The sequence below is a fragment of the Myripristis murdjan genome, chromosome 2 (assembly GCF_902150065.1).
Source record: "Myripristis murdjan chromosome 2, fMyrMur1.1, whole genome shotgun sequence".
Taxonomy (NCBI): domain Eukaryota; kingdom Metazoa; phylum Chordata; class Actinopteri; order Holocentriformes; family Holocentridae; genus Myripristis; species Myripristis murdjan.
Window position 1 is genome coordinate 8,016,578 of NC_043981.1, and position 21,413 is coordinate 8,037,990.

General features: G+C 45.6%; 1 protein-coding gene across 1 annotated transcript; it reads left to right on the plus strand.

Annotated features, from left to right (window-relative positions):
• The first annotated feature begins 17,222 nt into the window (after positions 1–17,222).
• Positions 17,223–20,346, plus strand: tceanc (transcription elongation factor A N-terminal and central domain containing). The gene is made up of 2 exons (XM_030071130.1): positions 17,223–17,358; positions 17,708–20,346. The coding sequence occupies exon 2, from the start codon at positions 17,713–17,715 to the stop codon at positions 18,763–18,765; it is 1,053 nt and encodes a 350-aa protein (XP_029926990.1). The 5' UTR covers positions 17,223–17,358; positions 17,708–17,712; the 3' UTR covers positions 18,766–20,346.
• The last annotated feature ends 1,067 nt before the right edge of the window (positions 20,347–21,413 follow it).

The window sequence follows — 21,413 nt, forward strand, 5'->3', positions numbered from 1 at the left end:
CCTCCGGGTAGATTTTAAAAAGAAATGCTCCTCTTATATAACCCATGACAGACAGGGAGACAGACAGTCAGACAGATGGAGAATGAGGCACCTTGGGGCTCTTACTCTCCCATGTCTGCTCTCCTCTGTTGTCGAGGCGAGCTACATTTTCGGCTTTTGTCTGACACTCTCATGCACAGAAAATTTCAAAAAGCCCGAGCAGGCGAGGGTTCGGTCCAGGAGCAGTTCCCTCAAACACGTGGAGAGGGTATGGAAATACATTTGATTGAAGTGGAGCCAGTGTTACTTTGGAGTAGGAATTTGCTTGAGTAAGTAAAAAGTGGCTCGTTTGAAGCTGCACTGGTGAAGATTTAAAGTAAAAGTCCGCTTCCTTCAGTAGCCTAAATCACACAGTGGGGTTGAAACAGAAAGAAGCACCTGATCCCGGCTCTTTTAGATGTACCCAAATTAAATTCTAGCGTCAGGCATGGCTGTGTTTCCAGGACATGACAGATCAAAAGGAAACTTCACACACCTACTCCATTAGACAGGTGTGTAAAAACTGCCTGATAAAGGTCTGAGGCAACATGTATGTATGTGGGAGTCTTTCTGCAGCTTTTGAAAGGACGTGACAAAATAAAGTTAGAATACAAAGTGAGTAATCGGTTCTTCCAGGAAATGCAGGGTTCATTATAAGATCTTTTGTCTCTCTCGGCCCTTCGCTGTCCTTTGGTCTAAAGCATTCAGTCGATATTATATTCAAATATTCAATCGACAGATACAATTCAAATGATTGTGTCCAGTTTCCAGTTTTTATACCTAAACCTATCCATAACCAAGTGGTTTTTGTGCCTGAACTTAACCTTTCCCCACCTGGATATGCATTTTTGCTGTCTAAAGCAACCAAAATCTACTTTTTTTGGAAGTAGTTTTAGCCACGTTTGGTGAAGGAAAATTCATTGCACAAAGAAATGGATACAAAAGCTCCAGTGAAATAGGGGCGGCAATTGACTGACGTCACGTTGCGTGATTTCTGGTTCCAAATTTGTTACTTCTTGCTGCAGCTTGAGGCCAACAACATGTGAAGACACATTTAAAATGAACCGACTAAAACCCCTCAGTTACTTTCAACCAACAGGCATTGCGGATGTGAGCTGCTGGAACTACTTTCTCTCCTAGAAGTGCCCCTGTATCACTACACAACAGTGTTACAGCCCATATTTGTTCATTCACTTGGTCTTTGTATGTGTGGCGAATGAATATGGCATGTAGTGGCGTTGCGTAGTGATACACAAACAAAGTAGTTCCACCATTTAGCACAGCAGAGGTTGGGAAAGAGCGGCGATAATGGATCCTAAACAAATGTGTGTTGTTGTGCATCCTTCAAAACACTTTCTCAGCTTAGTGCCGCCTCTGAAAATGGTGCTGTTTTCTGGATCTCATTCTTTTCAGAGACGGGTCAAACTGGATTGGCAAATGCCACTTTTAGCCTGACCTGCTGCTGTAAGGCTCATGTGTTCGATGCAAGGTTCAAACACCTGCAGGCCTCATGCAGGACTGGCTCCTTCGCTGTCAACTTGATTTGTGCGACGTCGGGCCCTGCAGGTCTCACTGCTGTTGAATGCCAGCGTGCTAATCAGTCAACAAAGGAGGTGTACACTGGAGGGTGTGGAGGAACCCCGGTGGAATTAAAAACTTGTTATTAAAATGAGCGAGAAAGGGTCACAGGAAAGAGGATCTCCTCACGCACAAAGGAGATGAACCTGTTTTCATGGGAACTGGAGCGCCGCTGGTCGTGTTTTGTTTTGTTGGCCGGGCCCGGGGTAAGTTTTCAAAAACCAGTGTCTCCCCCAGCGGGAACTTCCTCTACACAGGGTCAACTATGAAGAAAACAAACAATACGATGACGCAAAAACTGAGGCGTTCAAGGGAAAAAAGACGGCATTGTCTGGCTAATTGTCTCAGTGTGGAACTATAAAGCAGGTTAGATGAGTTTTTTTTTTTTTTTTTTTTTTCAGACTAAATTCTCTACTTTTTCACAACCAAAGTGCACAAACTGTAAAAGCAGGGTGGTCAAGCTACAAGTTAGGCCCTTTAGAAACTTTCATGCCTCTTATGCTTGAAACCTGATAAAGCCACAGTGCATATTTTCCAAAAACACATAGATGTCAATGACAGACCAAGCACTCTTTTTTTTTTTCATTCCCAAAAAAAAAAAAAAAAAAAAACGTCATTTTTGCAGATGTGTGTTTTTGTTCCCAGCAGCGGGGATTTTCTCTCCTCTCTGGAAACATTTGGATTAAAAAGTCAGCGGTGGGACGACAATGGCTGCGGACCGTCATTTTTAATAAACACACGAAAGGGAGCAGTGGAGAATTAACTTTGCCGTGTGAACAGATTGCGGGCTTAAATAAGACTCGTCCATTTTATCAACACAGTGTTGCCGTGGCGACGGATGACGTGGCCAAAAAGCGAGCAGATGGCCTGAGAAATCAATGGCTCGGGCTCAAAGTGGCTGATCCGCTGATTTGCTTCAAACCCAAGAAAGCGGCGTTTGGACGTGCTCTCAGCTCGTGTGCTTATATATGTGTGTGTGTGTGTGTGTGTATGTGCACTGTAAGACAGGGAGCAAGCACCAGCAGGCCTTCCTTTATCATCCTCCCCTCGGGTTTCTCGCCCCACCACCCTTTGCCTCTTTGCTCCGACACGTCAGAAAATACCAGTTATGTCAAAACTGGGTGTGACCGCTCAGCCTCGTCTAAAATTCAGCATCAACCCTTAAAATCACTCACACACTCGCTTTTATGCACTTGATTCTACTGTGTTAATGTGCTGTGTTTATGCCAACAGTTTATATTATTTGATTATTCCGCCATTCATTTCCAGTTACTTCATTACTCTGCTCATTGATTGACAGCAGATCACTACATACACTCATTTGCAAATCTGCTCAAATAAAGATAAGATTATGATGACGGGGTGTGACACACAGCTCGGGCGGTGCATGCACACACACTCTCTCCCCGCGATGCAACTTTCCAATATTTTTCCCACAATCCACCGGGAGGCATCTGTGCGAACCCTTCCAGTTGTCACGCTCGGAAGCAGCCAATCAGATCGCGGCTTATGTAATCCCCGCATCCATCTGAGCGGCGCGGTGAAGACAGGCAAAGCATGGAGGGGTGGGATGCTCTCTCTCTCTCTCTCTCTCTCTCTCTCTCACACACACACACACACACACACACACACACACACATTGCTCGCTTCAGTTTTGTCTTGGAAGCTATCTGATGAACTGAACTGCTTGCGACACACATTTTCCTCCCTCCTTCCCTGTCTTCACATTCCACACACACACACACATAGACAACCCCCCCACCCCATACACCCCCACACACACCTCCAGTCCGCCCAGACTCCCCGTAATTATGAGCATTCCTCCTCGCCGGGCCGACGTCTCCTGTTGTGCATTCCTCAGACATGAGAGCAGGCCGCGGCAGCAGATGGGACTTACTGTAGTGTAACCGCTCCTGTCCAAGTTACGTCATCACACACACACCGCGTCCGAATTAAAAGCAACGTTTAAGTCTCGGCTTATGTTGCCTGTCGTGAATTGTGTTTTCACGTGCGGCACGGGCGGCGCGCGGCGACTCCCTCTCGCTCTTCTGTAAAATTGTTTAAAGGATCCCTTCTGGCCGCAGCGAGACGCTAAGCCCATTTTCCAGCGTGTCCTGTGGGTTTGTACACGCTATTATCAAAGTCAGTTATTTCCTGACCTCCAAATGCCATCCGCTTTAATTCAGCGTCTAAAAATATCCGAACCCGAATTTCTGAAATGGCAAACGAAGAGCAGCACGTCATCCTCTGAGGAGATATTCACCAAATAAAGCGCTGAAAAAGGCAACAAGTGAAATGAAATGTAGCTCCCACATGCAAAGAGATGTCGGTGGTTTGGAAACACGCTAACGTGACAAATTGCTTTAAAAGGCATTGCCGTTCTTTTTTTTATTTATTTATTTATTTATTTTTAATTTGCGCTAATTGCTGCGGCCTCGTCCTCCATTCAATTTAATTTCCAGTTGTGTCGACACGCTGTCTTCTGTGGAGGCCAGTTGCTGTCACTCATTTCCATCTTGGTATGAAAACCATCTCACACACTTGAAAAATGCCCGGGTGACATAATCTGTGACAGTAAACATGCCGCCTTAATTATCTTGTCAAAAAAAATTATCTCTTTTTGAAAGAAAAGCGACGGCCGGAAAATCGTCCCCCCCTTTGCTTTCAAAAAGGTTTTTGTCACGTCGGTGGATTTTTCAGTCGCGGCACAATTGTTTGGCGGAGACGGCGCACAAATTCATGCTGGGTGACGGCGCCGGAAGACAAACACGGAATGAAGATGCTCGGAGGCAAAGGCAAACCAATCAACAGGCTGTGACTCCCAAAACGAGCCTGGCGTGGCCCTTTAATTGCGTTTCAGGCTGGAACCTGAAGCTCGGCGATGACAGTCACTCGTCATCATGGCACAAACTAGGAAAATAAGGGCTGCGTTTGAAAATAAGCGGATTTACCCTTTAACGTTCACGGTGGCTTGGATTGATCCGCTGAACTTCGAGGACTTAAGCGGCAAAGTCAGTGCTTTGGTTCGCCTCCTCACATGATTTTCTTTTCTTGTTGTCGTCTTTTGCAGCATCTGGCGACTCCCTCACCCCCCCCCCCCCCCCCCCCCCCCCCCCCCCCTTTCCCTCCACTCCTTTTTTTCGCCCCTTTGTTCTTTTTCTACCTCTCGCTGTACAGTATTGACACGCCCGTGGCGGGAAAAAGCCCGGCTCGCCATTGTCTGATTGGGGGGCGCCGATGGCCGCGGACAACAGCCGACCAATGAGAGGGGACCCCTGCTGAGACAGCTGTCGTGCTGATCCACTGATCTGTGGGCATCGCTGCTCATTAGCGGCCTTTGTTGTGGGCTCGCTGTGTGTGCGAGCGAGCCTGGTGATGAATCGACTGTGGCAGGTAAAGGAAGAGAGCGGATATGAATATGCATGAGTGGGAATTCGTGTGTGGGCATCTTTGTGACCGACAACAAACGGCGAGCTTTTTGCACCAACGGTGGAAAACACAAACCTATCAACACTTTGGTTTTTTTTTTTTTTCACTCTTTGAAATGTCAGCGCTCGGAGATGCCACCTCAGGTCAGGGGGCTGTGTTCTTTTGTTTTCACGGCGAGGGCGTCGAGGGAAAAAAAAAAAAGAAAGAAAGAAAAATGGCCTTTTTCCTCTGGGACGCCCATGTGGAACACACACGCGAGCTCAAAAATCCCTTTCTCTTACCTCATTTCTCGCTTGTCGCCAAAGTGCCAGCACACAGCCATATTAGGACGTGAAAGGAACATGAAAGACCATGCCCCCATTTTTTCTGCGCAGGAATTTTTGAATTAGGCCCTTATCTCGAGCACTCAAAGCGACGATAACAGATCCTTCTGGCTCCATTATGCAGAGATAGAGAGAGAAAGATTCAGAGAGAGAAGCGGGGATAAGGAATAATGAGACAGTTAATTTGTCCCTCACTCTGTTACCTAAGAATAGAATCGCATACTGGAAGAAAAAACCCTCAGAAAAAGTAAAATCCAAGCAAATGTGAAATCTGTGCAGAACTATATCTACCACACTGATTCCTCAGAGTACAAAACACCTCAATACCCTCGAAAAAATCAATTTGTCTTTGCTGTTACACCCTGTTCATCACCTCACGCCTTCAGTAGGAAACAGTAGGTGACAGTACGGTTGACACTGGGTGTGCCTTGATCATTTCCTCTTTAAAAGTGCACACATAATAAAACCCCAAAGCAGCAAAGGCTTAATCCAACAAGAGGCTCCTTCCCCTGTAAAACTGAAGAAACTATGCAATGCATCCCCCTGAAGCCACGCTCACCCAGGCATGCAGGTGTACGTGCTTTTGTCATTTTTACCGAGTTACACATCAGCTAAGTGTTTTTTTTTTTTTTTTTTTCTTTCTTCTTCTTCTCAGGCAGAGGTGATTCAACCTGACAGCGGTTTTCAAACATGAGGTCAGCTTGAAGGAATGTGGGCCGGCCCTTCCTCTGTTCACACTGAAACCAGTCAGATAACCTGCCCATTGCAGGGACAGTGCGAAACCACATGAAGGGGGACTTTTCATTCTTTCTTTCTTCCCTTTTTTTTTTTTATTCTCACCATACGCCTCCGAGCCAAAGAACCACTGTTTTTGGTACAGAGAGCAGCCATTGTTTCAGGAATGTGGGTGGGATGTCATGTTTACTAAGCCGAGCTGCGGCCTGCAAAATCGAGCAACACTATCAACTATTTGTGTGTTGTAACAATAAAAAAAAATGATCAACTCAGGCCCATAAAACTTATACTCCTAAACACTTTCAAATTATATATAATCCTCTTTTTATCAGCAAAACAAGACTGTGGATTTGCAGGGCTATGGAGGCTTAGTGGTAATAGTTGTAAGAGAGTTATGTGGAGCCTCGCCTGTGAAAGAGCAAAGACTGTGTATAATTGAGGTAATTCAAATGTTATTGTATAAAAAGCTTAAAGGTCTGGTGCCCAGTTTTGATTTATTACAGTTAGGTCCATAAATATTTGGACAGTGATACAATAATAATAATTTGGTCCCTGAACACCACCACAGTGGCTTTGAAATAAAGTAATAAAGACGTGACTGAAGTGCACACTTTCAGTTTTAATTCAAGGTGTTGAAGAGAAATATGGCATTAAGCTTTTAGGAGTTACAGCCAGTTTCATCACATTTTCAGGGGCTCAAAAGTAACTGGACTAAAAAGCAGTTTCATGGCCAGATGTGGCCTTTTCCTTTGTTAGTCCATGACAAATTGAGAAAATAAAAGATCTGTATTACATTCCAAGTGTTTGCATTTGCATTTGGTTGTTGTTTATCAGAACCCTCAACATGTGATCCAAAGAGGTGCCCATGCAGGTGGAGGAGGCCATCTTTAGGCCCAAAAAGTAAAAGAAAAACTATCACAGAAAGATAGCAACAACATCAAAGCCAAATCAACGGTTTGGTAAATCCTGATAAAGAAGGAATGCACTGGCAAGATCAGCAGCAGCAAAAGGCCTGAAAGACCATGGAAGAGTGAAGAATTCTTTCCCTGGTGAAGAAAAACCCATTCACATCATCTGGGGAAGTCAAAAACACTCTGGAGGAGGTTTATTATTGTGCAAATCTACAGTCAAGAGACGTTTCTGAGAAAATGATCACAGAGGGTATAGAGCAGCAACCCTAACCCTAACCACTGGTGTCACTCAAGAACAGGAAGGCCAGATTTGACTTTGCAAAAAAACATAAAAAAAAAAAAAGCCTGCCCGAATCTGCGACAGGTTCTTTGGACGGATGAAACCAAGATGAACTTTTGTGGAGAAAGTGTGGAGAGCGAAAGGAGCCGAGGCAGAGCACATCATCTGTCCAGCATGGAGGAGGCAGTGTTACTATCTGCTACTACTATCTGATACTATCTGCTCGTGGGCCCAGAGTGTAAGCTTCACGGTAGCTTTTCACACTTTGAGCAGTGTCAAGGTGTAAAGGAGGAAAGAGCTCGATATCAGAGAGGAAGAGGAAGACGAAGGGGGAAAGATGGAGAACTGAGAGCATTCTTTCTGCCGCCTGAGCCATCTCCACTTCTGCATTCACCGTCGCCGAGAAGGAAGTGGGAGTGCTGACTTCCTGCCTGCCTGCCTGCCTGCCTGCCTGCGGAGGCACCTCCCCTTTTACCCAGAATCCCCGGCGCGTATTCAAGCGGGAGAGAAAGGCAGGAAGCGTGACCCGGGGTTGATAACAGCAGGGGCGGCTATTTCTGAAAACAAGCGAGCGTGGAGGAGACAAGGAGGTGTCTGTTCTGCTTCCTGTTGGTTGTTTTGTCAGATGTGCGGCTTCGATTTGTGTCTGCCGGGCGGCTCAAAGCGTCTTTATGTGTCAGAATGAGCCGCTTGTTCCCCCGAGGTCGACACAATAGACAAACACACTAAACATATATGGGCTAAACATCATTATTCCCCCTCTGGAGCACAGAGAAAAGCCACGTCAGGTCAGGAACGTTTCACTGTTTACACCGGCGGGCGCACCACACGGCTGGAAATACGCTCAAAATGGCCGGCTTGGTGGCCCCGAGCTGTTGTTATTCGGCTCTATTAGCAGACACAGCAGACAAGCCGAGGCTGAAAGGCGATACTGACTCCACATCAGTCTTGGTTTGATAAAAACCCGATGTGGAATTTTGGCCCTCGCCTCCTTCCTTCCTTTTTTTTTTTTTTTTTTCCCCTTCGCTGGCACGCCAAATAAGGCCAGTTTGCCACATCTGCTGAAATGTGAGGCCAGCAGGCCGCCAGCGTGCGCCTCGCTCTCTCACCCCGAAAGAGATGAAGAAAGAAAGAGAGAGAGAGAGAGAGAGTGTGTGTGCGCTGATTCGATCCCTGTCTCTTACTATGAAATGGATGACATCATTGGCTTTTCTCCCCTCCCTTTCTCTCTCCTTTCTCTCTCCCGTGCCTTTTTCACATGTTTCACTGTTATGTAACCGCGTCGAGGCAGCCAGGGCGAGATAGTGAACCTTTGCACCGCGCGGAAAGAAAAAAAAAAAAAAAAAAAAAAAAAAAAAAAACATTTCCCCTCGTTCAACCCCCCGGCCCCAGCTGCCTTGTTTCACTGGCTGTCGGTATCAGAGCGCACGCCGTTTTAACCCGAAGAGATGTTGCACTCTGTTTTGTCTGCGCTCACCCTTTACACACCATGGCCTAAAATGGTCAATTCTCAAAACAAGGGAAAACATCAGTTCATTCCACTGGTTTCCAATGCAAATGCCTTTTTTTTTTTTTTTTTTTTTTTTTTTTGCTTCAGTCAAGTGATGCGGGTGTGATCCAAGTGTGGTGATCTGCTTTATTTCATGGTATTAGCGCATGATCTTTCTCAAGACAGGTGAATTGGAAACAAGTGAAACACAAGACTAAATGACTTGTTTACAGCATGAATGCATGTATAAAGCAGCTTCCTTAAAGCACAGTGTTTATAATGTGTATGTTTTTTTGCTTTTTTTTTAACTTTAATGTTCCCCTTTTGGGACGGGGCGAGTGTTGCATGTCTCAAAGCGAGGAAGTGCGTCGCAGCGCCGTGTGTGGCTCGCCTCACATCGGCCAAGTAACAAAGGTCCTCAGTTCAAAGCACGGCGAATGAAAAGAGCATGACCCGTGCCGTCTTCAGATGTTCCCGGTTAAGGGTGTGTGTGTGTGCTCATGTGTGCCCCTGCGCTGTGCATTCATCATGCCATCCTCCCTGAAAGCACCAGAGAGTGGCTTTCATCGTCGGAGCGGGCCGTCGCGAGCCGCGCCCGCCGCCTCCCACGGTCACACTCCTGTCCTGCCCTCGTGTTTGGATATCGCAGAACAGATTCCATGTGTGCGGCGGTTCAAGAGGTTAAGTATTTGCAGAGTGCTGTGAGTTTTCAAAAGGGACGTTTAGAAGGGGGTTTGGAAGGCAAAAACAAGCGCTTTGTTGGGTTGTGTTAAAGCGGCGGCGGAGCGGGAAGATGGTCCTTTAAGCTGCATTCACATCAAGCAGGTTTAGAGTTTATTTATTAGAACTCAGGCTCATTTAAGATGCATTCACACTGCAAATATCAAGTCATTTAGTCCTATATTTAGTGTAAAATCTTGTTTTTCTTTAAACAAGTGAAAAAAAAACAACAACCAGTAGCCAGGTGAGCCAGAATTTTCTTGAATGTTCCCATCTCTCCAGGCAGTTTGGGCAGGTGAGGACATGATGATGATGCTCCAGCCTGAGGATTCAGGTCTCTATGTTCCTCCAAGAAAATGTAATGTGTTTTTTAGGAGAATGTAACCATACCAGCTACAAGATATTAAACATCAAAACACAAGGGTTTATGGGATACCTGATACCTGATAGCCAACAGCCACTCATGCTTGCAAAGCCTAACTATTATTATGACAGTGATTTTCAACTGTTTCTTTATTTCTTTCTTTTTTTTTTTTTAAATTGGAGACGGTAAATTGTGTCAAGTTCGTCATGCTGGGATTAAATTACAGGCACTGGGATCAGATTTGTTTTGATAACCTGTTGATGAGGTTACCCAAACTGTGTCCAGTAAACAGGCCGCTGCTGAGTCCAAGTGGCTTCTGTTTGCAGGCTTTGGTTCCCTTCTAATCGGACGGCGTGGCTCTTCAATGAACCAAAATATGAAAACGCAGCGGCGTTCGGCGGGCCGCGCCGCTCAAGACCAGAGAAAACAAGCAGCAGGTGTGATCGCAACTTTTTAGACACTCTCTGTCACGCGAAATGTTTTCTCATTTCCTGGTGCAACCTGAGCTCTCTGTGTGTGTGTGTGTGTGTGTGTGTGTGTGTGTCAGGAAGAGAGAGAGAGAGAAATGAGTTGACTCTTTTGCTCCCAATTCCCTGTTGATGTCTTTGCCACATGACCAAGCAAGAATGTGTGTGTATTTGGCAGGCAGAGTGTGTGTGTGTGTATATGAACGCATGCACACCTTCATGTGCATTATGTCGCCCACAAAACACACACTTCCTCCCCCACTTTCCTCTGTCTTTCAAGTATCTCAGCCCCGTGCAAAACAAGCCCCGACTCGCCGAGCTCCTCACTGCGCATCGATCAGACGAAGGAGGCCAAGGAAGGGCGGCGGAGAGAGGAGAGACGGAGGGATTGGAGCGGCGGTGGAGGGAGGAGGGGGAGGCGGAGGCGGGGGTGAAGAATGTATTGGGAAATGCACAAGGGAGCGAGGAGGAGTAGTGATGTGCAGGAGAGGGAGGAGAGGGGATGAGGACGGAGGAAACGACAGGAGCAGGGAGACGGGAGATGAATGAGAGAGGAGGAAAGAGGGGAAGAGAGGAGGCAGTGGAGAAAAACAAAAGGTGGCCGGGGATAAGTGAGCGTCCTATGCGAACACACCGCAGGCCCATGAATCTTAACTGTGGGATATCTGGAATTCAGGCTCGATCGCTCAGCGGAAATTAACCAGAAATAGAGGGAGGGGGGAGGGAAGGGTGTAGCAGCGTCCAAATGTAAAAAAAAAAAAAAAAAAAAAAAAAGGACAGTACATGCTGCTGCAGTCCTTTCCGTTCCGAGAGCAGGACTTTGTAGTTCCATCGTTGCGAGCCCTGCTCATTCTCACAGCGAAACTTTATAAATGCCTCAGCAGAAAGGAGATGAATCATGATCCCCTGCGTTGGCCAACTTCCTGACATTCAAACGTAAACTGCAGGAGAATTTGTTTGGGATTTCTGTTCGGATGGAATTTTTTGGTTGATCCATTAAAAAGCCAAGACGTTTTGTGTCCTATCTGCTCGGTTAAGTGAGGGAAAGATAAGATACAAAAGACAGAGGCCATGCTGTACAAAAGTGGTACAAAACAGTCATTTACACACACGGGGCGCTGCCTCTGCGAACAAAGCCCGCTTGTTTCAACCCTTATCTTTCTTTCACTATCAATCACACCTGTTTAAACCCAGTCACTCAGGTACATATTTAACTGGGTGACACGAGGGACTTTACAGGTTCGCAGTATGACTTCCTGTTCGCCGCTCGCACAGCCATGATGAACCCTGCATGCTGACGTGTCGCGCCCAAATAGTTTCTCCTCGCTTTGGATCATTCCTGCAGAAACCGACTTAACTCTGTTGCGTTTTCATGATTGTGTCATGATTTAAGGTCACGATGATCAATAAGAAGTGAGCCCGAGCTTGCAAACAAAAGTCCCATGTATGCATTCGCAGCTAATTTATTATTGGGTGGGTGTTTTGGAAATCAAAGCAAATGTGATTCCAGGGTGAAACTTGACATAAAGCACAACAGGCTTGTTTAAGGTTGTTGTTTTTTTTGTCTGAAACTCACATTTTGGAGTGTTTCGGGGCCGCCGTGGTGCGAGTGAACCCTGAAATGCATGAAAACACCTGTGCACTCGCTGAGATCACATCACCAGGAGCTCGCTCGACCGGCAGTGAGTGCACAACTGTGAGCAACGTGGGAGGATGTGGTTGTTTGCAGTCCAGCCTGCTCTTGCAGGGTGGAGGGCATCGGGTGGGGGGGGGGGGTTTCCCATAAGTCTGAGCATGTGTCCAGCGAGGGGGAGGAGGGGGCTCATGAGAAGACAAATGCGATGAATCAGTGTGGTTAATTGTTTGTGCAGCGGGGGCGACATATGGTCCGAACCACAAGGGACTGACACGTCACGTCCTCCTGGGGGAAGTCAAGGTGTGTGTGTGTGTGCAGCATAGCGAAATCAATGCTCATATTCTCCAATTACATTTCAGGGATAGCACAACACCTCATATGGCCTCATGTGCTCCAACATGTGGAGCAACAGGATCGTCTAAATGTTAGCAGTGAGCATTCCTGTCTTCCTCCGGGCCTCGGCATGCTCACAACGTGACCGAATGTGGGCGGAGCCAGCAGCTGCCAATGCGTCGATGTCATGCTTTTGCTGTTGTGCAGGCACATCTTGTACACTGCTCAGGTTTGGGGGTTTACGATGATTACATCCAAACAGCGGGCTAACACGGTTAACCAGGGAAAGTTAATCAACAGAAAAACTCAGTAACATGCCTTCAGCCCCTGATGAGTGATGCAACACACTCTCTGAGCATCTTTTTATACTGCAGTCTTTAAAAAAAAAAAAAAAACAAGGTTGTACACAACAGGGAAGCTTTTGACGGTAAATCTGCAAAACAAGGAAGGCAATGGAATGCGATTGGCCGGTGTCAGCTGAAGACCGCAAAAACTCCGCTCTCAGTAAACAAGCAGGGAGGCATGTTGACCCTCCTCCCGTCAGCTGACTGTGCCTGGCTGCTCAGCTGTAAAGGAAATCGATGGACTTGCTGACTTGGTGATTGTGCTGCTTCTGGGTTTGGATCCCCGGCTCAAGCAGAGCATGTGGGGCATCTGAACCGCTGTCACATTAAATAAATAAAAATAATTCCTGAAAACCTGGCACACAGATGACAGCATTGCAATAATAAGACCTTGCTCATTTGCAGATAATGACCTTTGGTGCCACTTTATAACAATCGTTAATAAATGTAGTAAAAAGTGCAATGTTTTGCTCTGAAGTGAAAGGCTAGGGTCCGAGTTATGAGCAGAGCCGAGTGCCATGTCTTTATCTGTGTGGCAAAGGTGCTGCAGAAATATTTTACCCATCGAGACACCAGCGCTTTCATTTTCACAACATTTACATATTAAAATCATGTTTATTGCATTCAATTTCTTATCAGTGGCTGTATAAACCACACCGTTTCCCCCCCTGCTCAAATAAAAACCTCTCGCGTTTATTCACTTGTGTGTTATCGTTCTGTTTCACTCGTTGCTCCCCTGTAGACCAAATCATAAGCAGGATGATGTTTGTGCTCAGCCGGTTATTTCTGGCTGTGAATGTGCAGTGTTTTATCAGGCAAGAACAATATTATGATCATGCACTGCAGACATAACAGTCGCTGGTTGTGTGCAGCTGCATGTTTGGGGAATCTCATTTCCTGCATGAGGCACTGCAGTGTGTGTGCAATGTTCAAAAAAAAAAAAAAAAAAAGAAAAAAAAAAAAAGTGCACTTACTTACACACAATCACACTGCGCTTACTCGCCAGGCCCCGAGTAAAGAAACAGTTTATTTAGAGTGTAAACTGTTGACCCGACGCGGTGTCGTCCAAGAAATGGATTTGGGTGGACACTGGCACGCACAAACACACATATCACACACGCATCAACCGACAAAAAGACGGAAACACACACACACACACACACACATACGCACACATGCACGCGCAGTTCCACTTCAGTCAAATGTGATCACCCTCAAGGTTGTGATGGGTGGGTGTGTGACGGGGGTGGAGGCTGCCATCCTTCCCCATTTCTCCACCCTGCCTCACACACACACACACACACACACACACGCCCTGCCAAAAGCATTCAGCACAAAATCAAGCTCCATCTTACTCATCCTTGAGGACTAAGCATCGCAGCATGAATAATACAGTGGCAGCCTTTAGCAGCCTGTCACATGTGCAGGTTTTGCAGCGGCTCTTCCCCCGGTGCCACGATGAAGCCTCATGCAGTGAAAAGTGGCAAAAACTGAGTGGGGGGGGGGAATGCAATTCTCATCGTCCCGGTCACAGCGAACTGAATCAAATGCTGCGGGCCGAGACAATCTGCCGTTATCGCCACTGAAAACAGAACACAATTGATGGTTGTGCACCACAGCAACAAAGAAAAAGCGATTTGATCGTCCGTGGAATTCATGTGAGAGAGTCAACTGAGGAATGAGTGAAATCGCAGTTTCTGTGATACTGCATCAGGGAGAAAATGACAAAAAAATGAAGTGCATTATTCTGTTTCTTGCCTTTTATTCCATTGTGAGCACATGCACTCTCTCACAAACACACACACACACACACACACACTTGTGCCTGGTGTGAATCTTTTTGGGTTGGGGAAGGGAGCTGACAGGGGATGTTACCATGTTGTCATGAAGACTTTAAAAGGAAAGCTCCCCTCCTCCTTATGATTTCTCAAGACGAGACACTGGGTGGGGCGGGGTACTGTGTGTGTGTGTGTGCATGTGTGTGTGTGTGTCCGTGTGTGCGCGTGCTCATGCATACAGCGTGTGGCGTGGTCTGCACAGGAGGCGGAGACAAAAGCAGGATGTGATACAGCAGGACTTCTACTTCCTCACACGGCTCCGATGCAGTCACCGCAGAGCGGAGAGCGCCACCTCATGGCGGCCCGGCCTCACAGCGCCACCCTTCTGGTAAAATTCCATTCCCACAGATAAGGAGAGGCACAAGTGCAGACAGGCGGCACGGCCCGCAACAGAGAGGCAGGGCAAATGACTTGATAAGACCTGAGGAGCCTTGTGTGTGTGTGTGTGTGTGTGTGTGTGTGTGTGTGTTTTCTGGAATTCCAGTCATCTGTGCAGAAAAAAAAGAAGCCCTGCAGTGTGTTGGCTGCTGAAAGAGTTTTTTTCCTCTCTTTCTCTCTTAAAGGCTCACCGAAGGCCCAGAGACTCCACCCATCTCTGTCCACACACACACACACACACACACACACACACACACACACACACACACACACCATTTTGCAGAGAGCTTGATGTTTGAGATGCGACTGATCTGCAGTTCAAGCCTAAGCTGCTGGAAAATATTGAGGCAAGACAGTGGCCTAAACATGAGACACCCTCGTGGAACTGAGAGGTCAAAGGTTCACTCCCCCCAGCATCCCTGCTGAAGTGTCTCTGAGCAAGACTCTGAACTACACAGCCTCTTGATCCACATTCTCTCTCTGTAGATAAGAGAATCAATGCTGATATAGGTAGATGGAAAATGTAGAATTGCAGTCCAGGCGCGTGTGAACCCGTTCCTCCTATATGGATGAATAATGCATCCTGAAAGTGATGTTGCACGCTGCTCGCTCAGAATGCCAACGTCGACGGATGCGCCAGTCCTTAGCCAACACGCTCCGACAGAAAAGTTAAACATTAACGTTGCTAAAAGCCTCCTAAAAGCATCGGCTTCCTGTTGGGCTTTTAGAAGCCACTGTTTAAAGACATCAGAGCCAACAGCTATTAAGCTAGGAGACACCAAATCAATTTCCCCCCAGGCTTTCCACAGCTATTTGGCTGCAGCTGAATAAATCTTGAAAGCAAATTTCTAATACAAGATCAAGAGGGTGATGTCACAGTAAGCAGCGCTGTTTTGTGCCAGTAAGTTACATAATGGCACACCGCTCATCTGTTCTGAGTCATGAAGCCTTCAATGCTTGGATTAGGGATAATTACACATATGAATTTACTATGGAATGTGGTGCCGTGGATTCAGGTTCATTCAGGTATAAAAGCTGATTCAGGTTTAAGTTCAGATTAAGCCTCCCAAGTCAACTTTCCACTCGTTGTCAGTGGAGACACTCCCGGGCAGTCCTGGTAGTGCTAAATTAGAAGTTTTACTCTCTGTACTCCAACTTTGCTTGTTATTGTTCACAAGTATCGGTGATGCTATCAAAATATGTAATCATACATCTAAAAATATAATAAAACACACTTATTATGATTGATTTAAAGTGGATTTTAGTGTTTTTCTCCCTTTAATTGCAACCCAAATCTGGCCGCCATGCGGTGAAAACACTTAGTTCCATTATTCCATTCCAAAGACATTACACGACTCCACGTGCCGATATTGCATTAACCCGCAATTTCTACACTTTCCATGTGCATGTCATTTCAAAGTGTGTGGCATTATTACAATTTCCCGTTGGCTTTGGGGGCATTTGTAGCTTTTGAGCCGAAAAACCAGCCGCCTGTTTACATGGAAACATTGCTTCTCACACTGTAACAGCCCTGACTTGTTGTCAACACATTTTCATCTTTTCTTCCAGAGAAACCTGCGCTTTCACAAGAAGCGAAGGACTTGCCTCATCTTGTAGGTGCATACTTTAGCTTCATGGCTGGAGGCCTTGTTTTCTCTTGTCTGTGTCTGTTTTTACACGCTGTCATACGACCACCACTGATTTTCCATTACAGCCTAATAAATCACCAATCAGCATCAGAATCATCCAGCAGAATGCAATATAAACCCATTCCCATAAATTTATACCCATAAACTGTAAACTTACTTGTTACATAAAAACGAAACAAAAAAGGTCCGTCTTCGCGGTTACCATCCATACAGAGAAAAGAGAAATTCTACACTTTTATTGCAAAGTGTTCAGAATCTCACAAAAAATACCCACAGTAATCATAAGTCACTTCATAAATACCATACATTTTAAAATATCTGCATGAACATTTGATTGTGATGCTATAAGCAGTGAACATATAACCCATATAACAATATCATATATCATATATATTTTTTTTGTTTTATTGTTTATTAAGAGTAGTAGGATTGACAATCTTCCACACGATTGAGAAATTTTTTGGCATTAATTGCCATTATGCAAAAATACTGTTATAACATTTCTATGGCATAGATGAAAAATGGAAATGCATATTTTGCATGGAAACAGACGTGCACAGTTAATCTTGGACAAGTAAGGAGGAATCTTAACGACAACAACATCAAACAACAACACATAAGAGTAAAACAAAGTCCTTATACATGAAAAAACATCTCAAGAAGCTCTAAGTCGTCTCAGTTTCATGATAAGGGCTTTGAGAGAAACCAGCCCGAACTGGTCAGGATGTGTGAGGATGCAACGCCATCTAGAGGACATTTGTATAACCTCCCATTCCCCAACTAGGCGGTGGAATCCAACATGGCTGCTTCCATGTAGACGGTGTGGGATTATGTGTGAAATAGCTGCAGAACATGAGGGAGCTGAGGTAAAAAACCACCACCGCTCACAGATAAATATTTTATAAGACTGTAGAGTTATTCAAACACTGGAACATGCTGCTGTGCAGGACAAGAGACTAACATCCTGCCTGTGCAGCTTGCAGCCAGTTGTGTGTGTGCAGTTCTTTCCTGATGTTGGTGTTAAAGTGTACAAAGGCAATTAGGCATTTAAAATCAAGTCTGACGTCACTAATTTGCAGTTGCTACCTGGGGAAATTTGGCCACAACAACTCTAGATACAGCATGTATGTAAAAAAAAACAATCCTGTGTTAAACTACATATTTGTTATCACAGCTTCTTAGATGAGTCACTCCCTTTTCCTTCCCTCCGTGCAGCTGGCATGGACGCAAAACAAATCATCCACTGCGCTCGTCAAATTGAGAAATCGACCACGGACAGAAGCTACGGCACCATCGTGACTCTCCTCGGTGACCTTGACAAGTCGTGCATCGCGTCGGAGCAGCTGCAGACCACGGACATCGTCAGGGTGCTGTACAGGCTCCTGAAGACCTGCCCTGACGCCGGCGTGAAGAAGGCCGTCAAGCGCTTGCTGTCCAAGTGGAAGAAACAGTACAGCCGAGATGCGTGTGGCACAGCACGCACGGAGGACAGTCACGATCAAGATGCGGCACTCTCTTGCAGGGTTTCTCTTGCAGATGGCAGTGATGACGCAGCAGTTTCCAGGCAAGGGGATCCCCAGAGGGTGAAGGCAACTGCAGAACAAGAGCCATCACCTTTAGTGGCAGAAGATGAAGTAGAGCAAGAGCAGTCTTCTGCAGCTTCAACCCTCCACGCCCTTTCAGAGGAACACAAACCTCTTCCCTCCACTGCAGATGCTGCCTCCCCATCGAGTTTCTCATCCATCAGGCCCAAATGTGTCCAGCTCCTTCTTCGCGCCCTCTCGTCCGAAGCAGCTGATGAAGCCCAAGCTGCAGAGCTGGCTGGAGTCATCGAGCAGCAGATCCACAGTCTCCACAGGGCCAGTGAAGCCAAATACAAAGCCTGCGTCAGGAGCAAGGTGGCCAACCTCAGGAACCCCAAAAGCGGACACCTCCGGCAGGGCCTCCTGAGCGGCTCCCTGTCACCCGAGGCCTTCGCACGGATGTCCACGGAGGAGATGGCCGGTGCAGAGCTGCGGCGGCTGAGGGAGGAGTACTCGTCCCAGGGTGTGAGCGAGCGGCAGCTGCCGCGGGGAGTGGAGGGGACGCAAACGAGGAAAATCCGCTGCAAACGGTGCGAGGGGTCGGACTGCAAGGTGACGCAGGTGTCCCGGGGAACCCTCTTCTTGCCGGCGTGGGTGCGGTCCGGCGGTCCCGATGAGGACGCCATGACCTTTGTGACCTGCAACGGCTGTGGGCAGCAGTGGTACCACAGTGCCTGGGTGTGCCTCTGAGCCCACTGTGTATTGTATCACAAGTCAAAGACAACAAGACTTTTTCATCCACTGCTCTGTTGCAAGCATTTTCCACTTTGATTTGAAAGATTAATCATAATTTCAATAATTGATTCATTGTTTTAATCATTCAACAAGAAAAATGCCAAAAATTTTCTTAGTCCAGCTTCATTAAGATCAAGACCGTCTTACTTTTCCCCGTTTATATCATTATATAATTAATACTTTGGGAGTTTTTGGCTGCAGATTAGACTCAGGAAGCAATTTGAAGACATCACTTTGGGCTCTGCTGAGTTCTCATGAACATTTGTCACTGTGTTTGACACTTTATGGACTAAATAACTGATTGCTGGGTGATTTGGGAAATATTTGACCACATACCTCAATGTCAATATTGTGACAATATTGTAAGGATAATAAAACTTCCATATGCTATTTACACACAAGATTTTAGATAAACGGTCATTAGTAATGAGGATATGATGACTAAGCAGGTAGAGGCAAATAAAAGAACAATAAGTTCAGAAAAGATCATCCCTTTACGGTGATGCAGCCTTTAAAACCAGGAAAAGACAACACACATGCCATTCATGATATCACCATATCCAAAAACCCAGGCGATATCAATTCTCATATCATGATATTGATATAATATCGTTATATCGGCCTCATTTGGCAGTTTTTGGAATATTTGAGAAGGGCAAAACCTCCAAGAACGTCCACCTCACAGAGCGCACCGTCATCCTAGGCCTAACCTTAACCACACCAAAAACCGGGAGCGTCCTGTGAGGTCGGCGTCTCTTGAGGTCATCGCGTCTGCCGCCAGGCCTTGTGGGAATATTCAAAGGCTTTATCAGTAAATCCATTAGTAAAACCTCTGCAGTGGGATGAGCGCCCTCCTCCAGTCAGAAAAGCTGAGTCACCTCTTAAGTCTTGTCTTTTATACAAGTCGCTCACATCCTCGTCTCCTCGCTGCGCTCTCTAATGGCTCTGAGTCAATCACTTTTATCTGTCTCCTCTCTGACGCTCGTACTTGACTTGCTTCTCTCAGCACTTTGCACCTCCATCATTGTTCTCCGGTTACAGGAACAATGAAAACACGTCATTTAGTCTCATTTTCCGTGTCCAGATCTTGTCTTTCTGCAAACAAGTGAAAAAACTCTACCAGTGGGATGAGATAATCCCATCCCAGACTATTCTTGAATCAGTGTCAGTTTCTTGATCCTAGTGGGCTGATCTGCCTTATTCTGCCTTGTTTCCGCGTATTTACACTTGTTCCCGGAAAAATTCCTCAAACAAGTGGAGCTGCGTTGGAAACAAGTGGGATAATCACATCCAACTGGCAGATGTTTTTCACTTGACTGAAGAAAAACAAGATTTTAATGGTGAAATTGAAGCTAATGGAGATTTTTGCACTGAGCCAACTATCGCTCTGCACTCTTGGATTCACTCCACAAATTGTTTTTGGTGGCCTTGGAATTGAAGCGTACTCTGCTCCGGTGCTGCATGTGAGCTAAATACATTAAAAAAAAAAAAAAAAAAAAAAATCAGCCATGGCCACCTACAATATCCCTTTCATTTGGAGCAAAGTGGCTGCAGTGAGATGAGACATGTGACCCGAGAAAACAGCAAGCATGTGAGTCAGTAATCTGCCTTTGGGGTGGATATCCCATGGTGCTCCATTCTCCGTGGAGTCGACGTGGCACAGTGACTCACTTACGCATCGTGATGACATCATATCAAGGAGCCAGAAGCTCTGCCTGGGAACCTAACCTTTAAGTTGCTCTTTACAATTACAGAGGCTTTTATTTGGTTCGTTTTTGACTGTTTTATTTGTGATGGCTTTCCCTGTGTTCATGTTACATGATCCTGTTATCTCTCCATGTGTAGCATTTTTGTTTTTGAGTGAAAAGTAGAGTCTCCACCCTGCACTGCCTCCATTTGAACATTATTTTCCCAATTAATGGACATGTGAGGTCATCAGCCGTGAGTGTCATGGCTCAAAATGTTCAAAGAAAACGACTGAAATCTTCTACACTTACACTTATAAGGTTTTTATCATGAAACCATTTTTAATTTTTTTTTTAACTCTACAAATAGAGAGCAATCAATAGTCATGCAAAATAAGAAAGCAAGAAAAAAGAAGAAAAAATCAAAGGTATTAAGATATAGCTTTTGACAATTTCATTTATTCTTTATTTATTTTGCAAATCTGTAACAATGTAAAATCACTGATAAAGAAGGGAAAATGGTTTCATTGCTTTCCATTTACAAATATGTACATCAAAATGATCAAATCAAGTCAACAATGTGTCCTTTAAGTTTTCCTGATTTTTGAAAAAAAAAAAAAAAAAAAAAAAAGCCACACTCAAGTGAAACCCATCATTGCTGCTGCTCTGTGGTAAAATGACATTAGCTTTATACAATAATAAACACAATTTCTGCCAGCTGCAGCAATAATTCATAGAGATGTACTCTCATGTCAGCATCATATGAGACTGTTTCGCTTCTGCATTGTGCCTTCATGCACAGTGAGCACGTTCAGTGGTGAGGATGACAGCTCTTCATCACTTAATAATGTGTACACTTTTTCATAACTTTTTTATCACTACTTTTTCTCGTGCACACCTTGTTTGCCTGTGAAGAGT